Genomic DNA, 24,799 nt, shown 5'->3' with positions numbered 1-24,799 from the left:
CTAGTTTTTGTATTGTGTATGTTGTAGAGGGCAAAAAATTTTAGGTTTTAGATCTACATTATTTCTAAAAAATATTTACGTATCAAAAATAATCATGTTCTGAAACTGCAAAATGTTTGTACAAGTTGTGCCCAATAAAAGATTACAAAATATTTGTTACAGATTTTAATAACTGACATAATCATGCTTTCACAGTACAACTCAAATTTCAATCACAGGTTATGAATTTACACAAGTTCATCAGGGACAACATTTTATCTTTCGACCACATGCTTTACGCTTTAAAATCGCCACGAAAATAGTGAAATATAGTACTTAGCATCTAAACTACTGTTGGCACAGAGTAGCAGAAGAGAGGAAGTTGATTGATGGTGAACTGTACTCATTACGCTTCAGCTATTCATTTTTCAATATATTATTCATATTATATATAAAGACACCTTTATCTGGTAACCTTTTGTTCAGAATGGCGTGGAAGATAGAAAAAGCACCATCATAACGAAGCACAAGAGACATTTGGAAATTAATGAATAGTTCCCAACTTAGAAAATTATTAATAGTTTTTGAAAATGAGGCAACTGTGGCATTTAAAAGACAGAAAAGCTGTAGTTCGCTTAGGTATCAGTACCTTCATTATTAAAATCGGAATGAAAAAATGTTTACAAGTGTAACAAGAAAAATAAAAAGTTCATACTTTTTTTTTTTTAAATATGATACAATGTTAAAAATTATATATAATCTTTGCTTGCAACACAGGTTAAATATATAATTAAATAGAATTCTGAATGGCCAAATTTGTTGACCCCCTTACTAACCCTTAAATACTCAATTTAAAAAAAAAAAACATAAAAATTTGTCCCATGGCTTTAGAAGTCTTGTTGAAATCAAAAGGAGACATTAAAACGTCATAGTTTAATTTAAGCATGGTTTGTAGATAAAACGATTTGGAAGCATTGGCCTTTGACTGAAAAGACATCCAATAATTTCAGTCAAATATCCTAAAAAAATGACAATCGTTGATGGAATACTTACTGTATCAGCAGTAAAATTTCGTTTATCATTGAATGACAAAAAGTAGGCAATTACAAACCACAAGCCTAGACATTAAAAGAAATAGTCCTACGTTTGCAAATGCTGAAAAATTAAATTTATACATTTTCATTTCAATCCAGTTAATGCTGCTATTTGCAATTTTTAATTGATTTAATAATATCTTCAGCAAGTAATGAGTATTCTCTCATTATGCGATCTACCACTCAAGTAATTTCTCAATAGATGGCGCCACTGAAATCAAGTGTTTTCATAAGTAACATAAGTGGTGCCGCCTACTTAACTAGATTACTTCAATGGCCGATCGCATATTGAGATAATACAAATTATTTTACTGGTTTCAAAAAACTACATTGTGCATGGTGTTAAAATGGTGATACGCTGCATTTAAGAGTTGAGTAAGATACTATCTGGCTATTTCACTAGAGTATTGAAATAGAGGACATGTAACATTTCATTGTCTTAGTACGAGAGTCTGAAGAAGCAAGCCGCATTGTGAAAAGACATACTGTTTTCAAAAATGTATAATAAGAAAACGGTAAATGATAAAAACACAATTCTTGCAGAAAATTCATGTGGTGGACCGTAAATGTTTTCTCCCTGAGTTCCAAATATTAGTTGAAAATTTTTCCAATAGATGGTGCGGTAGATAGTAAGCCCATATATATTTATATCTATATATATATATATATATATATATATATATATATATATATATAAAGATAGAGAATTACATCATAAATTTTCAAAACTAACGAACAAAAGAACAAAGCAATATTTTCAACAATCTTCAGCTGTAATTATATGTCGCAGTTGGAGGAGAAATTTGTGAATTTCAATTCTTTTTTGACCTACAAGCTTACTATGTGCAGCGCCATCTATTGAAACATTTTTGAACTAAACTTTGGAACTCGAGGGCAAAAATTTAGCGCCCACCATATAAATTTTCCGCAAGAATTTGTTTTCAATCATTAACCGTTCTCCTGTTATAAATTTTTAAAAACAGTCAGTCTTTTTTCAGGACAACTTGTAGATTGATAATAACTTGGCAACAACAATGCCAAGTTTTAGAGTAGGTTCAGTGTTCATGATACAATCTTTAGTTCGTGGAAAGCATCCAAACAGTTATTAGTTTGGAAAAAGTTTTTATTTAAAACGTCTCTGAAGTCATATTTAAAACTTTATTGGCAAGGGACAGCGATAATTAGTCTACATAACTCAGAATGCTAGCTAGTTGGTATATAAAAATATACTTGTCAAGTGGGGAAAAAAATCAAAGACTTCAATACATTTTAAAACAATCCCACATTTTCTTCTTTTCATTATCCGAAGATATACTCATGAACTCCTTTCGTTGATCATAACTATGCTACATAATTATTTAACTTATACAGGAAAATGGATAGAGCTTTAAGTATTATTAAAGGTACAGTAAAGCGCCAAAAATCTGCCAACCAAAAAACCAACGAAATCTGAAATCCGATTACATTTTTTCTTTTATCAATTCATCTATCGTTTTCTTTTCAGAGTTCGGAGATTAATGTCTAACATTTTAAAAGGATCAAAATTCTTTAACTGATCTAAAGTTAATGGTTATCCTCATATATATAATAGCCAATGATCGAGTAACGCGTGTGTATCAACAATGGTATACGCCCAAAATGTCGCGGGCCAAAATGTCGCGGCCAAAATGTCGCCGTCCCAAAATGTCGCCGGTCCAAAATGTCGCCGTCCCAAAATGTCGCCGGTCCAAAATGTCGCTGTCCCAAAATGTCGCCGGTTCAAAATGTCGCCGTCCCAAAATGTCGCCGGTCCAAAATGTCGCCAGTCCAAAATATCGCCGGTTCAAAATGTCGCCAGTCCAAAATGTCGCCGGCCCAAAATTCGCTAGTTCAATTGGTACGAAAAATTTAAATGTACGTCGATGCTTTTCAGCATAAAAGTTGCGAAAGAATATTAATTGCCTTTCAAAGTAAGTTCCTTCAAAAATTCCAAACGTTTTCTCCTGTCTTAATTCGTAAGCATCAGATTAATTCCAGAAAATTAATAGTTTTCAGAAAAACATACGTTTTTCTGTATACTATTAAGAACGTAAACACGCGAAAGGCTGCTGCAACGGATTTCTCTTTCTCGTTTAATCTGATTAATAATAATACTCAAGATGTAAAGCAAAGGATCAAGATGTAACGCAAGGATTCAGACAAAAAACTGGTATGGAAGTAAAACTAAACTGTTCTAAAGGCGAATGAAAGAATAGTGAGGCGCTATGTGAATATGGCAAGAGAATAGACGGCTTGTATTTTTTGGCGTAATGAAGTAAAAACAAATAACTCCTTCACTCTAGCATATTATTACCTTAGCGACAAGTCAGTAATTTAGGGGATCAGGCGGAATTGCCCCCGACTTTGAATTTTTTTTTAATATATACAAGTGGAAGTGCTTTTTATAGCAATCCTATGAAATTTGCATTGGTTATATGCCCGTTATCCTCCCTCTCCCCTTTCACTAGAAAAATTCGAAATCACGGGCCAGGGTGGAAATCAAGTAGAAAGGTATCTTAATGAAATTTAATTTTCTCATAGATTTTTTAACATCACCCTAAGAACTGTAAAAAAAAAAAAAAAAACTGTACGTTTTCAGTGAGATATACGTTGGTTAACGTAAGATCAAAACTGTTCTGAGACTTTTTCTGGAAATGAAACTGAAGAAGTTTAACAAGACTGCTCGAGACCTTCCTCTGAGAGGACATTTGTATGTCCTTTGCGACCGGGATTTTGGGACAGCAAAACAAATGTTTAACAGAGATGACAGATTATTGCCGTGGAAACTCTGTCTTATGAGTAAAATTCTGAAATTACGTCGAAATCTTCACCGTCAAATCTTTTGAAATCAATGAAACCCGTAATTGCTAAAACAGGTGTCTTTCACTCAGATTTTTGAAAACGACTCTACGCGATGACAAATATTTTCAATTCTCAACATTCATGAAATTTATATATTCGATAGAACATCAAGGGGGACAATTTCAGAACAGCTATTTTATTACAGGTTTTCAAGAGGATACTTTCATGCTTGCGAAGTAGCGCTTGTCAGCTGAATCACATTTTCCAATTTTAAATAGAAAAGAAAAAATTTCACAATGTAGGGTGAAATAACTGATATCAATGAGATTATTCAGATCAATTTTGACCTAGACTTATTTTTAAAATGAGTTTCAAAAAGTAATAGTTCTAGCTCAATATAGCTTGATAATTCAGAAAGAAAAGAATACTGATAATAATAATAATAAACAAATAAGTTTCCCCCTCTCAGAAAAAAATGCTGTTTTAATTATTGAATTTTTACTACGCAAATTGTATAAGAATGCAAACTCAGTTTTTATTTAACACCCACGCTAGTTAAAGTGCTACAAAAATGAGAGGAATACACGGCTAATTTAGATTTTATTGATATCTTGCTAAACCTCTCATATTTAAATTCAGTATATTTTTCATTGTTTATTTAATTACACTGACTCACGTAAACGATTACGAAACTCAACTTAGAACAAAAATAAGGCTTGTTTTCGTTTAATTTCACTTGCATACTACATTTTTGTATGAATCCTCGCATTACTTCTTGAGATATAGCAGTCACATAAAACGATTAAAAATATTCGGTGATCCATCCTTTTGGGATGACTGAAGCCAAAAATAAATGAGCAACTCGCCCTTTAAGATATACCTGTAGACCAAATTTTGTCTTAACCCTTGTACAGTAGACCCTCGTTTTACGCGGGTGTTATGTTCCACGGAAATGCTGCGTAAATCGAAACCGCGTAAATTGAGACCTAATATCAAAAATAGGGAATGGGTTCAAAATAGGGATTAGGTTCCGTAGATAAAAAAATACTTCATTCTAGTGATGACTAATTGTATGAAAAGTTTAATGTGTACTTATATCGATTTTTATGCATAATATGCATAAAGAAAACAAACTAATTTCGTGTTCTGTTTATGAAGAAGAGCTGGCTATGATAGTCTTTTGGTAGTCATTAAGAATTTTTCCTCTAATTCTTTGTTGAGCATTAACGCATCCATGACCACTTGCGTCATTTCCTAGATAAAATCTTCCTTTACTAACAAATCAGAAAAAAGATTATTTCTATTGTCTACGAATGGTTCAAAATTTTCAATGTGAGCGTTTTTGGTTGTGTGTCACCGGAGTCGGTATCCTCGTTGGTTTTGACCTCCTTTGTCACTCCTAAAAGCTCTTCTTCCAGTGAGTTCTGAACTGTGTGAGTTTAATCACTTTACTTCTATAACGGAAAAAGCTCTGGAAACAATCGCATAAAATGTCTCCAAGGACCCAAGTTCGATTATTAGCACGCCAAAATGCAGTTAGTTACGAGTAATCTGCAATCTATAGGAGCTTGGGTTTTGAAAGAGAGGAAAATGTTACCTGTTTGCATTGCCGCATCAGCGTAAAACCGAAACTCATCTGCGTAAATAACATAAAGGTGTCAAATCTTCAACCGCGTATAATCAAAACCGCGTAAAATAAACCTGCTGAAAACGAGGGTCTACTGTATTACTTTTTGAGATATATCAGTCACAGATAAAAAAAAAGAAAGGAAAAAAAACATTCGATTGCTCCACCCTCTGGTGTTATTGGCCCCAAAATCTGTCCCCCTGCTGCTTCCTAACATTTTATTTGATTCCGTTCATCATTTTTTGAGCAATGACAGTCACGCATATCGACGAAAACGTTCAGTTACTCCACTATCTTGAACGAATTGACGCAAAAAAAAACCACGCAGCCCTAAATCATATATGGGTACCTGCGGGTATCGTTCGAATTCTTACCACAGGTTTTGACGTAGAATGGCCCCAAAAAATCGGTCACATACAAACGCACACTATTCTTGAAGAAAAGTTTTAAAAAATTTATCGAACGTCAGAACTGAACGCCGTCAGAAAGTTTTACAGTTGGTAGATAGCGAGTCACAAGAAATAAGAAACGTAACACTTGTATTCTATTTGTTTGCTGAAAAACAGCTGAGAGTTGCGAATCAAAACGGAATAATCTTTTTAGAATTCATCAAGAAACTCAGTTAGTTCAGTCCCATTTTTAACGAAGACATTCATTGAAGGCAGTAATCATTAATTCTGCAAATTTGGTGTTAAACAGCATTTTTGTACATTTGCATTTTTCTTACCAACTGAATGAGCGAATTTTGGTTCTACGACATTTTGGCCCGGCGACATTTTGGACAGGCGACATTTTGGCCCGGCGACATTTTGGACAGGCGACATTTTGGCCGAGCGACATTTTGGCCCGGCGACATTTTGGACCGGCGACATTTTGGGCCGGCGACATTTTGGATCGGAGACATTTTGGCCCGGCGACATTTTGGCCCGGCGACATTTTGGACCGGCGACATTTTGGGCCGGCGACATTTTGGATCGGCGACATTTTGGACAAGCGACATTTTGGACCGGCGACATTTTGGCCTGGCGACATTTTGGACAAGCGACATTTCGGCCCGGCGACATTTTGGACCGGCGACATTTTGGATCGGCGACATTTTGGCCCGGCGACATTTTGGACCGGCGACATTTTGGGCCGGCGACATTTTGGATCGGCGACATTTTGGACAAGCGACATTTTGGACCGGCGACATTTTGGCCTGGCGACATTTTGGACAAGCGACATTTCGGCCCGGCGACATTTTGGACCGGCGACATTTTGGCCGCGACATTTTGTCCCGCGACATTTCGGTGACGACATTTTGACCCCAAACCATCAACAATGAAACTTGCACAACGGCATGATAATTTGACAATATGTTTTGGTAATGTTTAACATGCAGGGAAAGGCTTTATTGTGACAAGGCTGAACTCGACCCAACAACTTGGAGTTTTATTCTTAAGACTATGTCATTTCAGGGGAAGGAAGAAACGAAAAAGTGGTCAACATAATTTAACACTACCTACTAGAGTTTAGGGTCCATCCACTGGAGTTGGGGTTACAATTACAACTATCAAAATGTCACCAAACAGGCAATGACTTCGTTCAAATGTAGAAGCAATTTTCACCGTCATACCTTGACGGGCGATTTTCTAGTTTATTATATAAAACATTTTAAATTAAAATTTACAAACAGATTGCAAATTGATTCGATTTACTGAAAATTTCAGAAAGTAGTTTTTCGGTTTTCATTATATTCCTTTCATTTGCACCATATTTAATACTCAGTTTTTTTTTTTTTTTTGCCATATATAATTGTAATATAGAACTGAAAAATGGCTACTATGTGTTTTGTTCACTTTGGTTTCAATACTACTCTATTTTATGGTCCCAAAAATCTGTCAAATCCTAAAATCAACAATATCAAATTTTAAAATCAATCACAACCTATGGTCCCAAGCTGTGCAGACTTTTGGCCCTCTACTATACACAGGTGTTTATGGGGCTTCCTTTTAAATTTTATACAACACATGACAACCATTAAGTTTGCAACATCTTAAGCACACATAAAAATCCCAAGCAGTAAATGTTTTGAAAATAAATTATACTCTTATTTACTAGTATTTTCCTGCGTATAATCCACGGATTTTCTGTTTAAAAAGTGTCAAGTTAATGAGGTGCGGATTATCTGTGCTTATTTTTTTTTTTTTTCAACACCAACACATTGTACCTCGATATTTACAGTAGGATTCACCATTAGAGACTGTTTCGCTGAAAGTAGGTTGTTAATTTTACATAGCTTGAATTTTCCTCCGGCCCGATTCAAGAATTGTAAAACGAACAACTACACAGTAAAGGAAGAAGCCTTCATTTGTACAAGATCATACCGTTTGTTTCTCTGTCTTGACTCTTTGTCTTTAAATAATTAGAATACTATAATCACGATTTGAAAAAGATTATATTTGATTGTACCTTAAAAGTTATGACTTCTTCACGTTTTTAATTTAGGTGCAAAATTTGTACTTTGAAATCAAAACTTCATATCTTTACATCGTATTATCCGCAGATACGCTGCCGTGGATTATAGGCAAGATTCTTTTTTTTTTCTTCAGGTCGATTTTAGGACCTGTTGATTATACGTCGGCACGGATAATACGCTGAAAAATACGGTACTAGTTTGATTAAGCACGATGAATGCGCATTAATAAAAGTAACATCTTCAGAAAAATTGCTAAATAGTGTTAAAGGCTCAACTCATCAATACATTGTACAAAAAGCATACAATGAATGCACCTAAAAAGTATTAAAAAACTGAGTTTTTAAAAAATCTTACAAAATAGCAACACTCTATATGTAGTATGTACACATTGACTCAGTCTAATACTGAAGTAAATACACTTAAATAGAATACTAAACGTACACCGAGCACCATAATCTACTGAGCAAATATTTTTGTTAGATATGACAGAGCAATTTCACATCTGCTGAAATATCACTTTTCATAATGGATTAATATGTAGTAGATTCTCAGTAATCCAAATAATATTTAATTGCAAGATTATTTTTTTTAATTTTTAAAATTTATTATTTTTGTGAACTTTCAAAATAGTTTAGGTATGAAAAATGGATAAAATAATAATAATTAATAATTCTCAATAGCATTAAGGGTAAATCAGGCAAAAATATGTTTGTTCTAGCATAAAGTTCTTATTTTATTTCAGGAAAAGCAAGAACTCCTCAGAAAAAAAAGAAAAACACCCAGCATTTATTTGAATTTTAATGTCATGAATTTAATTTTGTGTCTCTCAATTACGATTCGCGATAGATCCCACTCGTTCGGTTTCTTATTTCTACAACTGGATGGAATTGAAATGGCCGAGATATTTGCACATATCATATTTTGCCTGGTGATGTATTAGAATAGGTAATACAAGGCATATCTACGAAAAAAAGAAATGGTAATTAGGATTCGGTAATAAAGATTTTATATGGCCGATTCCACCAGTACACTTATCGTAAAAGATTAGCGTGTGACGTTACGTATTTTTATTTCATATCAATCTTAAATGATGGGAGCTAGCATGGGTGGCCATATGCAAAATTTTAAGGGGGGGGGGGAAGCTCAGATATTTTCCCCATGGTTTAGCAGGATATCTTCCCCATGGAAACCGGTTTCAGTGCAGATTAGAGTTATTAAAATTTGACATTTTTAATAACTCATTCATTTAATGGCTGGAAAAAAATGTTTTTACATTTTTGAACAGAAAAATGTACTAGTAGCAGAGAGTTCTAATTTCAAAGAGTTGACTTGAGCCCCCACTTGCCCCCCTATGTGAGCGCCCATGAGAACTAGTAATCTGAAAATTTTGTACTTAGATGATTTTCCCTGAAAAAATATAATTTTACACAAAAAACGCCTTTTTTAATGTAAAGTTGCTTGAGTTAAACTCTGAAAAATATATGAATAAAATCAAACCTCAGATGATTGGGCAACAAAAATTCCGCTCTGAAAATAATTATTATAAACAACAGCTGTTATGGTAATTTGAAAAATCAGAGCAGCATCACCTTTGGTCAAGTGAAGATAATGAGTTTGCTCAATGTGTTTGCTCAAAAAAAAAAAAAAATTGTCTGCTTTTTTCCATTTACTTTTTCTAGCCAATTAGAACAGTTCATATTTTATTTCATGACATAGGACATTATTCAACGTTTTCTGACAAAAAGGGATTTAAAATTCATCCAATACATTATCCTAATCAAGAGGAACACATTTGCATCACTACATATCTTAATACCTCATCAGAAAGTAACTAAAGTATGAAACAGATCAATTAGATAAAAAATATTGATTATTATTATTTAATTAATGTATTAGAAAATAGATATCATTATTGTTATCATTATTACCTATTATTCATTTTATTTCTTCCTTGGGGAAAAGAACCACATTCGAAGCATTTAAAATCTAATGGAAAGTCAATATAAGTCAATTTTTATTTGCTTTCAGCTATGTGTGAAATATATTCGCAATAAACTTTTGGATTACTAAGGCCACTGCATTTTAACCATTAATCTGTAGCACACTTACTAACATCACATTCAAATAAATGAAAAAACTCAAGAACTTTAACTGGAGCTTCATCTTTAAAATCACAAAAGCACATCACTATAACATCGTGTAATTAGAAATAAACTGTAAATGTCTCTGAAAAAGATAGCTATAATAAAGCATGTAAAACATAGGAAACTAATGTACATTTATTAAGTTACCAAAAAAGGCCACAGTATGCAAACAACATACTGCTTATTGGTAGATTATGTCAAACTTTCATAAAACTTGTATCATTTCTTTTACTCTTTAGTTCATTGGTCAAATATTCATCACATATCAAACAAAACCTATCTGTGCTATTGAACCAACATTTATGAAACAATATGAAATGTGTATAAGTCAACATGAATGTGACATACCCAAGAAGGTGACGGAACAGCAATAGTATATTTGTAGAACTCTAAGGCTATTTTAAATATGTTTAATATGAACATTGCATTGAAAAACTAAGAGCGTCCTGATAAACGGACATCAATTTAATAACTGTTATTCAGTAATATTAGTTTTACTTACAATCACAAAACTTAATATTAAAAAGTCATTGCGTTTATTGTGCCAGTTAAAAGCTATTGGCTACAATGACAAGGAATCGCGTTGTGATAAACAAACAAATTTAATTATTCTTATTCAGTGATATTAGTTTTACTTATTAAATTGCAAAACTTAAAATTAAAAAATCATTACATTTGTTGTGCAAGCTCACTGTTGCAGTACCAACAAAAATGCTACACTCCTTAAAAGCTTTACAGCAGCAGCTGGCAACTGGCAGACCACGCTCCAAGTCTGGAGCGGAATGTTAAAAAAAAATGTTTTAGAAGCATAAATTACATGCAAAAACTATTTAAAAAATATGTTTATGTTGGCCACAATACCTTTTTAGGTTCCACTTTTACCACTTCTTTTAGTCTTTCATAATTAATTGCATAACTGATTTGAGTTTTTAATGATTAGTGTGGAATATGAGGTTTTTTTCTGGACCTTGATGAAAATTTTACGAAGTATCTGGACCTAAACTAAAATTACTTTCCGACACCTGCTTTAGAGTGTGTGGAGTTCATGATGTCTCTACAGAATATTGTAGTTGAGATAAGCAGCACAATGGATTTCACAAGGAGAAAATGAATTATTTTACAATATTTCATTTATGGATGGTTTATTTATAATATGTTTTATGCTACATTAATCCAAACAAAATAAATCAATAGAGACACTATTACTTAAATACTAGATTCAAAATGCCTTGTTTTGTCATCTGTTTTCATACCTCTTGATACTTTGGTATTATTGTTATTATTGTTGTTGTTGGACACATGATGGTGGTGGTGATGATGACTATGATGATGATGGTGACTTTTACCTTTGTTACTTGTTGAAATGGGAGATTTTGAATGAGACTTGCCTGTGTCTCTCGTTCTGCGAACGGGAGAACGAGACTTGTAGTTACCAACACGACATGCAACAACTGATGCATGGTCCAGTTTACCGGGGACAGTGCATAATTTATCACTCACTTTCCTTCTACGAGACCTTTGCTCTAAATGGGTATCTGGTTCACTTTCTGGGTACAAATCTGGATCTTCAAGTATCTTGCGCTTAGCAATTGTCAATTTAGTTGCAAAATCGATGAGAGTCTCGCAGAGCTTTTGAGCCGAGTCACAACTGTTGTCATTTTCATTTAAACCATTATTCAGAAGGTCTTCCATACGTAAAAGAGTCAATTGATGTCTTTGGTGAGCTTCAACGATTGGAAGAGGAGGCTCAGGGGGAGGGGAATCAGGGTCTAAAACGCTGAAGCGTTTATTGGTAATGTCTGTTAAATTACTGCTTTGTCTTCTTAAAACAGAATCTAGTTTGTTACTGTGCCTCTTCACTGTTACTTCTTGGCTGTTGCTGTTTTGCCTCTTTACACTTATACCAATATTTTTTGAGGTCTCCTGGACTGGTGCAGCTGTTGGAGTTTTGCGATGAGGTTTCTCGGGTCGCTTCGGGAGTGCAAACTTGCCAACAACCGGATCAAAGTTGTCCGAGATTCCATCGCTGCATAAGAAAACATAATCTCCAGCGTCAGCTATGGTCATGGAAACTGTAAGATTGTTTAACTCTGGGTTGACCCCATCCACAGGACCTAATGCACCCAATGCATCACGCATATCTCTCATGGAATGTATGTCATGGGAGCCTAAAAAATGAAATAAAACATGTAAATTAAAGAAAAAAAAACATCCTGAATTACATTATTACAAACAGGTGGAAGAAAAGCATGAATAAAACATTAGACAAATTTTCATGCTCTAAATAGTTAGACAAAACAATTATACATTGTTCAGTTAAAAAAAAAAAAAAAAAAAAGGAAAAAAAATCGATGTATACTAAATAAAAATGCCAAGATAGTTCTTTCATTTTGAGTGTTTATATCAGATGAAAGCCTGGTTTCCATAAAAAAATTTGTTTGAAGCTTCTAAGGGTATGTGTACAGCTGTTTGATAAAAACATTATTATTTTTAGACACTTAAAAATACTCCTCAAACTGTCTTAAACCATTCCTAAACTATATATTACCGTTTCCTACACAAAGACTTATATCTGAAGCATTCACTGAGGTTGTCTTTCAGCCCCCCCCCCCCCCAATGAGAGGGATGAAAGATTTCAAGTCACTTTCCCCCATCTGCTTTAGTATTGGTCTCCTAAAAAAATAAAATAAGAAATATGAAACTCAAAAAAAAAAAAAAAAAAGGCACGGTGACCTGATCGGTAAAGTGCTTGGCTTATACCTAAAAGGAAATCGAAGAGTCTCCGTGTGCACTAATAATGACTGGTACACCTTCAATAAGTAATTTGAAAAGTTCTCCAAGTCTCCATTTCAAATCAATACTTCAAGTTGATGCTCAGCTCCAGCTCTGGATTAAAAAAAACAAAAAAAAAACAGCTGTTTCAGGGTCCTTTCCAGCAGGCTAAACCATGTGTATAGATAGGGATAAGGACCCTGGAGTTTAGTGTAGAGGTTGTCAGGGACTCTTGGGGAATACTGATAAGCAGAAATCCTATTCTTTCCAGGATTCTACTGCATGTAAATGCGCACACAAACACACATATTTATTTTGACTTTAAAACCAAAATAAAGCCTCTGAAAGGAGTGTAAAGCTGTGAAGTGTTCTCAAAATTAAAAAATCAAGATCATGTAGAAATTTTAAACTCTCTCTCTCTCTATTTTATATACTCACTTATATTCATTTATTGTGATGACAGGGGAAAATCCTAGTCTATATGTATATCCTAGTATGCAACTGAAGAACGTCCCCAATGATCAATTTCAAATTCCTCTTATTTCATGTATGAAAATTCATGCATGAGTAAAGAAGCCGGCACAAAAATCAAGTACTAAAGTTTTCTTTTCAAAGGTAGTAAAACGAAGATAAAAAATAATACTTGCCAGCCTAGCTGCTGTCCACTGTAACTTATTAGGAATTGGGTGTTGTATGTGTGTGCGTATATGAATTTATTTATAGATAAAGTACGTTCATAATTGCATATTTCTAAACATACATGGCACTTACTAAATTACTATACAGATAGTTACCCTGCGTAATTTCTCGTACTCCATGCTTACGACTGTACACGTAAGCCAAACTGTCTCCAACATTGCACGTGCAAACCACATACTTGTCCGAATTAGTAAGTTGGCAAACAACTGCTGCACATAAAGTGGTCAGGTAACCTTCTTCTTGAAGAATGAGGTTGTGAGCAGCATGGAATGAACGTAACAAACATACGAACACATCCTGAAACAAGATGTACCTATTAGAATTTAAAAGCAATTTTTCTAGGGATAAGTCTATTCAATTGTTCATATGCATCTTATATAGGAATGTTGTTGGATAAAAGTAAACTAAAAACTACATTCTTTAACAAACAAGGCTTATATGCCAATCATAAACTTTAAAAACTCTTTTCATTTTATTTGAATATAATATTCTTTTTTTGGGAAGGGGTGGGGGGATTCAAAACCTTTACATCAGTGGTTCTCAACCTTTTTTCTACTTGTGGGCCGACTCTCATACTAAAATGATTCTTGCGGACCAGAACACAGGTAAAGTTTCGAAATATTTACAACTTTTCTAAATAATATGAAAAATATGGAACAGGGAAGAAAATTAAAAACCAGTAACTATGCTTCTTTTATTAAATAAATACATTTTTCAGGAATCAATATCTGAAAATCGGCTCCAGATTTGTGTAACATTGTCATTAACCGTACTTTTCGATAGAGGCCACAAGGATCAGCTTCACAGGCTGGATGTAGCCCGTGGGCGTGGGCCATAGGTTGTGCACAACTGCTTCACAGCAATAAACGCATGTACACTTGTCTGTATAACAAAACCTTCCACCCCTACTTTTAGGAGGAAAACCGGGAGGAAAATCGAAAATCCGTGTATGAAGTCGAGTTCCAGTTTTCTGAAACAGCTTAGGAAGGTTTGGTGGTTATTTTTGATAAAAAAAAATTTTGTTTCTGTGATCCCGGTTTTAGTTACATGTTGCTATTATTTTGAAGAAAAAGCAATAAAATTTTGCGTTGCAGCTATATTACATTCATTTTTTTTAAATGATTCAATTTTCATGTGACCATCCTTCTGGAATACACAGCAATTTACACCCTTTTCGCAAAGTCGTTCTTTTACTATAATTATTTGGTATTTATTTTGCAGTCAGAACATAGCAAATTGGGCCTTTTTTTTTAGCATCAGTTTGGAGTACAAACGAGAAAATGTTCACGTTTTAGAGAGTTTTATCCACAAATGATTTGGGGAAAATTTCAGAAATTCTGTTCGGCAAATAAGTGCATCCCTAACTTTTAAACTCATTTTTTGTACTATATTTTTATTTATTAGTGAGTATATACACTTATCTTCTGAGCAACAAAAAACAACGAGACTATGCAAGATTCACGAGAAAGTTAGTCCTTTAAAGAAAATTTTAAAAAAATCAGGGTTCGACTGTATCTTTTTCTAAATTTGTGAAACAATCTATATAACTCCAAAACCTTTATAATGCAAAACTTCTGGTCTTAATGTGTGCGTTTTGACGGTCCACCACTGTATAACTTATTGCATAAGGAAAGAAAAATAAGCATACAGAATAAAGCAACTGTAAATGAATAACACTTGGTAATAGTTGTAATGTATGTTTTCAAAAGTTAGTAATAGTGTTTAGCATAAGATAAATCTGAATATCAAACATACAACTTTAAGCTGAAAATAGCAAAATTGAATACCTAAAATAAAATTTAAAAAAAAAGGGGAGAGAAACAAAATAAATTAGGAGAGAAATTACCATTGTAGTCTCTACTCTGCCGCCCTCCCTGTAAAGTGCATGGTTGAGATAATCTGTACATCCGTGTACTGCAGAACGCGCAGCAAGACAAGATTTTTCTCCCCAGTTGAGCCCATCAGCAAGCACCAAAATAGCACTGTTCTCCCTCAAACATACAGCAAATGCGTCAGCAACAGGATCACCTGAATATAAATACTATGTTTAGTTTGAAACATCACACACAAAAAAAGGCATTGTGTTAACTGTAGTGCATTAACATATTTGAAACATAAAACTAGCTACTCACATTCCTATGATGTTCTAGAAATATTGTATAATTACAAAAATTCAGTCCTTCTAATTTAAGCACTCTCTGTCATATGACTAATAAATTTGCACTATGTTGGAATTCATTACTTCTTGCATTAATAGTTAAATACGTAATATTACAACACTCCTCTTTCATGAGGCTTTGAATACTGCAGTTATACATATCAAATGATTTTAATGCAATTAAAATTATAGTAAAGCAAATCTTAAAACCTGTTTCTGGTGGTCACTTGTATAATCTAAGGCTAAGGCTCTAGTATAAAGCAGCTGGTCAAAAGGCCCCCGCCTGCTCCTCTTAGATTAGGAACGAAAGGGGCCCCATACCTGAAATGACTTGAAGCCCCGTTAAGCCTAAATCCGACCCTGGTCATATGTGTTTTAGAAATAGTAACAAAACTGGCTTTATATGCTGGTCTATGTAATTATTCTTCATTCCCTTTTTAAATGGGACCTTAAAAACCACCCCTATTGTTAATATTACCAAAGATCGTTTGCAAACTGTGTTAAAAAAAAAAAAAAAAAAACTTGTAAAAATTTCCAGGGGAGGGTCCCCCACCTCTCCTTTTCGCCAGCATCGTTCAAGATCGACCTAAATTCTGATTTTAAGCGCTTGAGTTTCAAAATGTTTCCGGAGAAAACTCCTCCTTCCCTAACGTCATTGAAAGTCTTCTATAACTACGTTTTTGGAGCTCAATTTCGAAAGATTGCTGGTCCTCTAAAAGTTACTCATGAATCATGGATTTCCTACATTTGCAATTTGAAACAAATTTTAGAAGTGGACCTCAAAATTTCTTCAATCGCTAACCTTACAGAAGATAGTCTAGAATGCGTTTTTAAGTCTATAAGTTAGAAAATTTTCCTGGGATGGGCCTTTTAATCTCTCCTCCCCTTAACATCACCAAAAAAACGTCTAAAAATCCCTTTTTACAGCAACAATTTCCGAGGAAGCGCTCCAAACCTCTTCTCCCCAACCATTATCAAAGACAATTAGAGTGCATCTTTAAGACTGCAAATTAGAATTTCTTGTTGCAGGCTCTCGAATCACTCCTCCACGTCACATCACGAAAGGAACGTATTGAACTCTGTTTATAGCACTACAATTGCAGAAAAAATCCACCGGAGAACCCCCGAACCACCCTTCTGAACATTATTAGACATAATGTTTGTGTTTTGAAGGCTTCAATTTCGAAAAATGAGCGTGTGGAGGGGAGTCGCATCCGAGCGCATAATATTACGAAAGACAGAATGCTTTTCTAAGATTACAAATCAAGAAAAATTTCCTGGGATATGGGCCCTCAGATCTCTCTTCCCTCTGACATCATCAAAAAGATCGTCTACAACTACTTTCTTAGTGTTACAATTTCGAAAAATAGACAGGTGAGCGACACCGATCCTCTTTAATCCTAACATTACCAAAGATGGTCTAAAATGCGTTTTTACGAGTACAAACTCGAAAAATTTCCGGGGGAGACCCCCGGACCACCTTTACTTCGGAGTTAATACTATACTTAAGGTTTGGTTCATATCAGCTTCCTCTTGAATCAGAAATCCTATACAGCCGCCTCAGAACAAACAGTACTTACAGAAATACCACTTTGAGGCGACGATATATGCATACGTTTGTGGAGAAAAAGGCCGTAACCTTCTCAATAATTTTTACTCGTATGATAAACTTGTGTCGCCTAGTAAAAATTTCTTAAAAAATGCTCTGCGGTTGGCTGGTGTCAAAAGAAAAGTTCCATGGACTTTTTCCAGTGTTCTAAATGAAGAAGGTTGGTGGAGAATATTTCTGTTACATTTATCAAATGTATTTGAAATCTGTAAGCCACACAGGCTGAATAGACCAAAGCCCTTCACATACAGGACTTTTGAATAGACTTTTTCTTGTTCCCTAATCATGAGGAGGGGCATGCGCAGAAATTTTCGGGCCCATCACAAACGACTTGTACAGGCCCTCCTCCAAATTGTTTACCCCTATGTCTCTACATACATTTCACGCCTCATTTTTAAAATCTTGGGCTACCTTCAGGCTCTGGCCCGAGCCAACAGATGTCCCCCCCCCCCTCGTGCACGCCCCTGATAGCTAGGGGCAGGTTCAAGTGCTTTGGATTTTCTGAGTCACCAAATTGAGAACTATGCTAAAGAGAAAAGCAGGATGGAATTGGATTCTTATGAGCGCAATGGCCAAAATGGGTTTTAAGTTAATCGAATACAAAGTCTGCAAACATAATTGTTATGATTTTATAATGCAAGTGCATTTTCATGAAAGATAAGTAAATGCTGAACTTATATACCAGCAAGATCAAGTATTTAATTATTAGTACAAACCTGCATTTGCATTTGTTTTTGGATGCTTTTCATAAAGGGTGGTGGCAAGCCCATAAGCTCTTTCATCTGTCTGGTTCCAATTTTTAATGCCTGCAATTTCATCGGAGTAATAGGTATGCTCTGGAAATAAATAAATACTATTATCATAACTTTCAGACACTGTGGCATAAAATAATATCAAACTTTAGTGACTATGAGAGTTTTAACAATCATGATACAGTAAAAACCTGAGAGAAATTTGCAACAAAGATTTACATTTTATTCACTATTGCTAAACGTATATAGCTTCTTTTTTTTTGAACCACAATGGAAAGCAAAGAATGTAATTCTGCCGTAGGCAGGTAAACAGCAGTATCTGCAGAAGTGAGTTTTCGATACATTTGAAGAAACGCGTTATGTACTAATACTAAAAATAGGGAAATGTTAGGATTAGAGGCATATTTTTCAAACATTTTTTCTTTCATCGGGAACCAAATAAGCAAATTTGTACTATCTTTTTCTGATTTCTGCAATCATTGTGGGTCTCTGACATAAAGAGAAATGTTTCATGCACCTTGAGTTACCTTGTAAAACATGCACAATGTAATATTTATGTGGGTGCACTTATGGGGACGCAGGTTATTTGTGAAAAAAGGGGTCCCAACATCCAAAATGTTGGAAACCACTGGTCTAGAATGATAAAAATTGATTCTAAACCGTTGTAGTTTTTTCTGAAGTTGTGCACCAATTTTTGTAGCAAGTAGGGCTCCAATTTTGACACATTAATTTATGTTGAAGTCAATGAAAAAATCCGATTCACTTCTTACACTTAATATTGAAGCAGATGTTTTAATAACAACTAATTATTGATCATACATATTTGTGATAAACAGTAAAATAAAGAATAAAGTTGAACTACTTGAATAAATTCATAAAAAGAAAACGAATATAAAACTTTTCTGTAACAACTACCAAAGGAAATTAAAGCTGTCCATATGTTTTTTTTTTCTTTTTTTTTTTTTTTTTTTTGCAACAGGTTACGATAAAATGGGAGAGGGGGGCGCTTTTGAATGTAAGTGGTCATTCATTAATTACGTAAGGGTCTCAAGGAGGAGGAGGGGTGGAAAAATCTCTACATTCCCTTACTTTGGAGGGAGGGGGATGAAATCCATTCTGACGTAATATTTTCCAAGTGATATTTTATATTTAAAATTGTGCGATCAGTGGTTTGGCAGGGATCATACTTTATTTGAGTCTGGATGATAAAAACATATCTAGATGAGCTGTTTTTTTACTTGTTTTGCAAAGTAGTGTAAAATATAATGAAAGAATGACACTATGTATGGCATGTTTTATTTTTAATTAGTATCACTATCACAGCATATACAAAAAAACGTCGAAAAAACATTCAGTCTAGATTTCACCTTTTTAGAACATAATTCTTTACACAAAAAGGTTTTTTTTAAAAATTAATTTAGTAATAGGGAATTTAATACCGGTTCCAATGATGTAAGATTAGTACACATGAGGCAAAGAACTGTATTGAAATGTTTGTTTATGTTATTGCGCGAGGCGTATTTAATTACGCTGCGCGGCAACATCTTATTAATTTGAAAAACGAAATGGAATCTTACGTAAAAACGTAAAAATAGGGAGGGAGGGTTGAAAAATCTTCAGCACCCTTACATGATGGGGGTGGGGAGGGGGCAAAAACGTCCGAAACTTTCTTACGTAAATAATGAATGGCCCCTGAAAAGCTAAACAATATTGAAATGTAATTTTTTAATTCATATGACTTGCAGTACATAATACTCCTTTAAATCTGCAGTTTATAAATTTGATCTTGGAATGCAATCGTTTTTTTTTTTTTTAATGCAGTTTATTTCACAAGGTTTTTGTACCGTCATTCCTTGCGTTCGATGAACCTCACCGTTCGACCGGTAAGTAACCGATACTAACCGCAGCGTTCTATGATCAACCGGTTACCGAATCGGTTGCCATTCTAAGCAGTTGATTGGTTGATTCACGTGATCATTAGCTATCACGTGATTAACTAACCGGTCGCTACTAGTCGCTACCGGTCGTGGTCATCGAACGTAAGCATTATGAACTATTGGTCTCCGAGCCTATCCGAGCCTGTGACGATGCTGCCATCTAGTGGCTGCAGAAGTGATCGAAAAGTAAAACAAACAAATACTTATGGTCCAAATTTATGCAACTTGGAAATAATGAATGAATACCTTTGTGCGAAAAATTAAATGATTTAACTAACCAACGTCTTGAAGCACAAATATTGCATACTGCAGACACGTATTTCGGTGTTACAAGGAACACCTTTTTCAATGCAAAGTGTGCGCTTTCGAATGAAAAGTCAGTCATCCGAGAACACTTTTCTAGCGATTTTTATTATCCGCGGCACCTGTGCTACCCAATTCCGCGGATAATCGAGAGTTTACTGCACTGTCATTTCTGAAACAAAGTTTGAGATAAATATTCAATGCATTCAACATAATCCATAATTAAATGACCTTTTTTATTAAAACCTTTTTTACTTAACATTTTTTCCAATTTTAAACTGCATTGTTTCTTTTTAGAATTATAATAATGTAATTTAGATAACAGATTTGCACGGGTCTTCAGAAGAAAGCAGAAATATGAATTCCCTGAAAATCTCCCGAGGAGTGAGTAGAATTTTAAAACAGAAAATTTTCACGAAATTAATTTCCGTTCATCACTTTTTTAACAGAAGAAGAAGAAAAGGAATTTTTTTTTTTTTTTTTTTTTTTTTTGAGCAATCACGATTGCTTATTACTTTCATTTGACCGTCCTTGGCGTCTGGTTCCTTTTTCAGCTTGGACCAGGGAAACCAGCACCACCGGCCTCTGCAGGCGGCGCGGCGGGGCTGCTCCGGTCCTGAGCTATATGCTTCTCCTGGTCGGAGGCGTCTATGTCCTACACACATGCGCGCTCATACACACACACACGCGCACACACACATACACACACACACGCTCATACACAAAAGCCTTTACACACATACACACACGCCTACGTGCATACACACAGGTCTACCGACACACACAAGCCTACACATGCACGCACGCGTGCCTACATATACACACACGCACACACACACACACATACACACGTAACCGCCTAGAAGGAGGGGTAGGCTTGGGGGGACAGGAGCTGTTTCTAGAAACAATAGCCCCCAATGAGTAGGGCCCTGTCGAAACTCGTGATTGCGAAAAACATAATTTGAATTCAAAAATTCAGAATTCGAATTAATTTTGAAAAATCAAGAAGTTTTTTTAAATTTAAACTAAATTTCCTTGCTCTATCCCCCCCCCCCTCCAAACACATATAGGCCCTAATTTTACTATTTATTACATAATTTCCATGAGCAAATGAAGAAGGTATAAAAATTTATCTCAATGTTTTTCTTTCAATCTCATTACATCGGTTTGAAATTGTGTGAATAAGCAGTGAATAGGAGTTGAGGAATTTTCCTCCTGAAATAAATACTCGGAAGCTGAAAACTTTTTCTTAATCATTTCGTAAATATCCACTAGATGGCAGCACTACGACAAGTTATCTAACTTTTGTTTTGGCAAGCTCGGAAATGACGTCACATTGTGGCATTTAGGGCTGAATTTAACCGTGCAGTGTTTTGTTTACAAGTCTGCTGCCCACAAAAACCCGGAAACTTCGTTGCTCAAAAGGAACGCAGTTCTGAAATTCCGAAGATTGATAAACTAGAATATCTACACATTAACTGCATCCAAGTAGATCCACATATTAAACGTTTGTTTTTCCAGCAGTCACAGAAAAGTATCGAAAAAAAAAAGATTCCAGTAAAAATTACGAATTTAACTTTATTGATATTTTTATGTTACGCATATTGTAATTGTTTTTTTTTAGAAGTGCCCAAGTGGCGGAAGGGGGAAGGGGCGTGGCCAGTGGCGGATCCAGACGATCCTGGCGATTGAGTAATGCATTAAGGGGGCAGGGAGAGAGGGGGGAATAATGAAAATAAAGTTAAAAAAAGAAAAGAAAAATTAATTTGAATTTTGACATCTTAAATTCAAATTATGTTTTTCGCAATCACGAGTGTGTGTATGTAGGCGTGTGTGTTTGTGTGTGGGGGTATGTGTGTTTGTGTGTAGGGGTATGTGTATGTGTGTGTAGGGATGTGTGTTTGTGTCTGTGTGCTGGTATAAGTGTGTGGGTAGTTGTGTGTATGAATGTGTGTGGGGGGGGGATATGTGTATGTGTGTGTAGGCATATTTGTTTGTGTCTGTGTGCAGGCATGAATGTGTGGGTAGTTGTGTGTATGTGTGTATGTTTTTGTGTGTGTATGTGTAGGTGTCCGTATGTATGCGTGTGTGTGTGTTTGTGTGTGTAGGTGTATGTGTGTTTGTGTGTATGTGTTTGTACGTGTGTGTGTAGTTGTGTATGTATGCGCGTGTGTGTAGTACATGGATGCAACCTGGAGACGGTTTTCGCTAGAGATGCAGCATCGCGAGGACCCGGTCGACGGTGATGGTGCGGAGGGTGGCGGTGGGAAAATAAAATGATAGCACGCCAAAAACAGTCAAATAAAAGCAATAAGCAATCGTGATTGCTCAAAAAAAAAAAAAAATAAGAACTGAAACATGTTTTTTAATATTTTTCGAATAATATGTATCGTTCAAAGAGTTTGAACGAAAGTTATACGTATTTCGAGTACCACACACACAAATCAAGAAATAAAAAAATGAAAAAAAAAAAAAAAAAATGTGCATCACGGGACGCTTGGCAGAAGGCATAAGTGGTAGTTTTCATAGAATTAAATTGTTATCATTATTTAAAAAAAAAAGTAACAATTGGCTTATGGTAGCTATAATAAGCAACGAATTTTTTGCATTGGTATGTTATCTAAAAATCTTGCAAAAGACTGCATCAAGTACAGTTCCGTGACTTGTAAGTGGCTTCTTCTGGCTTTTTTTGTTTTTGATCAAATGTAGTTGTAATTTGGATAGTAGAAACGATACTAAATTTTTAGCTCGATCAGAAGCAAAATTAACATTAAAACTCTCCGGTTAAAATTAAAGGAATTGTTTAAGATTTTTATTTTAAAAATTTTTGAAAAATACAAAAAAAAAAAAAAAACCTGACTTCAAAATTGTTCTAAATGAAAAATAATTTTATTCTTTGATCACCATTCAGACTACTTTTAAACATAAGTTTTGATGCAGGCGCAAAAACAATAGATTAAATGACGCTTCGTTTCTAATTATTTCGTTTATCAGAAAAAACACTCAAACTTGCGAAACATTTTAGATTTTACTCTGTGATGAACAAATTAAATGTTTATTTAGTATTTTTGTTTTCTCAGCCGTCCGTAACCCTCGCGTTGCGGAGTCTGCGGGGATGAAGTTCGTTTAAAATATGTACACCTTATCACAGTTCAAAACCCTAAATGAAGCGAGATATTTTTAGTATAACTAATCGCAAAAGTGTTTTTATTTTGAAAATAAATTTAAAGATTAAATGCTGTTTTGAATATATATTGTTTACAATGTTATTGGTATTATATTGTATTATTAAACTCACCTTTCGTTAGGAGATTGCATTATGTTGCGACGATCATCTATCTTCTGTTAATTTCATTATTTTTTTCTACTATCACTTAAAGCTTAAAGCTGACCCAAAGAATAAAGAAACAAAATTTCCCTGACCATGCGCGCTTCTGTCGTATGCGCGAACGAAAGGAATGCCAGACGTGAGTTGGGCCGTTATGCGCGTTATGTCCACAAATCGGTTTACCCTCCCAGAAGAAGTTATCACTTCAAAAAAGAGTTTCCACTAGTATTCTGGATTTATTTTCTAAATTAAACCTTTCAAATTTTGATTCGGTTTGGGGACTAGTGAAGTTTTTTCAGTAGCGTTGCACTATTAAAACGGCATCTCCTTTTATCAGTTTTGTCGTACCCGAACATAATGAAACACTAAAATTGCTTTTGTAAATAAAATTTGAAGATAGCAATAGATTTGTTTGTTGGTTGAGGTTTTAGTATTCGCGCATTAGTAGGAGTGTTTGCAGGTTCTTCCCCGAAATTTTTTGTTAGGAACGCATTTTTAGGACTATTTGGTGGTTAATAAGAAGAAAGGAGGGTTGGGTGAATCCCTATCCGGAATTTTTTTTGAAATTTAAGGGTATATTTTCGAAAACACAATTGGTTGCTATCTTTGTGTTCTTGAAAGGATAGCATGAGATTCGGGAATTCTCCCCAGTCGTTTTATCTTATTAGAGCTTCAAAAACCAATTTGGATATCTTTAGTAATGCTAAAAACCAGGGGGTTCGAGGGCTTTCCCCCGGAAAAAATTTTGGAATTGAAGTCCTAAAAACACATTTCTAGGCCATCTTTGATGACGTAGCAGAAAACATGGAGTTCAGAACTTTTCTCCAGAAACTTTTAAGTGTAGGAGTTCCAAAAACGCTGTTTTAAACGATCTTTGAGTGAGTGTTGAAAGATGAGGAAATAAGTACATGGGGGCTCTTCTCCGGAAATTTTTGTTAAATTGAAGTCTCAAAAACGCAGTTGTAAGTCATCTTTTATGACATAGGGGGAAGGAACGGGGTTTGGAACTTTCCATCGGAAATTGTTCGAAATTGGAGCCTTGAAATGCGATGGTTAGCCATCATTGGTAAGCGTTAAGGGGAAGGAATAGAGTCAGGAGTTATCACTCATCTTTTGAAT

General features: G+C 34.8%; 1 protein-coding gene across 1 annotated transcript in view; it reads right to left on the bottom strand.

Moving 5' to 3' along the window:
- Positions 1-6,839: 6,839 nt before the first annotated feature.
- Positions 6,840-24,799, bottom strand: part of LOC129227387 (PP2C-like domain-containing protein CG9801) — an 87,221-nt gene continuing 69,261 nt past the window's right edge. The window contains exons 3-6 of the mRNA XM_054861939.1: positions 18,077-18,196; positions 15,440-15,621; positions 13,689-13,890; positions 6,840-12,290 (exon numbers count right to left, since the gene is read on the bottom strand). Coding sequence (XP_054717914.1) covers positions 11,329-12,290; positions 13,689-13,890; positions 15,440-15,621; positions 18,077-18,196 — 1,466 coding nt within the window. The 3' untranslated portion in view covers positions 6,840-11,328. The remainder of the gene's footprint in view (positions 12,291-13,688; positions 13,891-15,439; positions 15,622-18,076; positions 18,197-24,799) is intronic.

Source organism: Uloborus diversus, chromosome 8, assembly GCF_026930045.1.
Source record: "Uloborus diversus isolate 005 chromosome 8, Udiv.v.3.1, whole genome shotgun sequence".
In the NCBI taxonomy this organism is placed as follows: domain Eukaryota; kingdom Metazoa; phylum Arthropoda; class Arachnida; order Araneae; family Uloboridae; genus Uloborus; species Uloborus diversus.
This window is presented reverse-complemented; position numbering and strand designations above follow the sequence as displayed.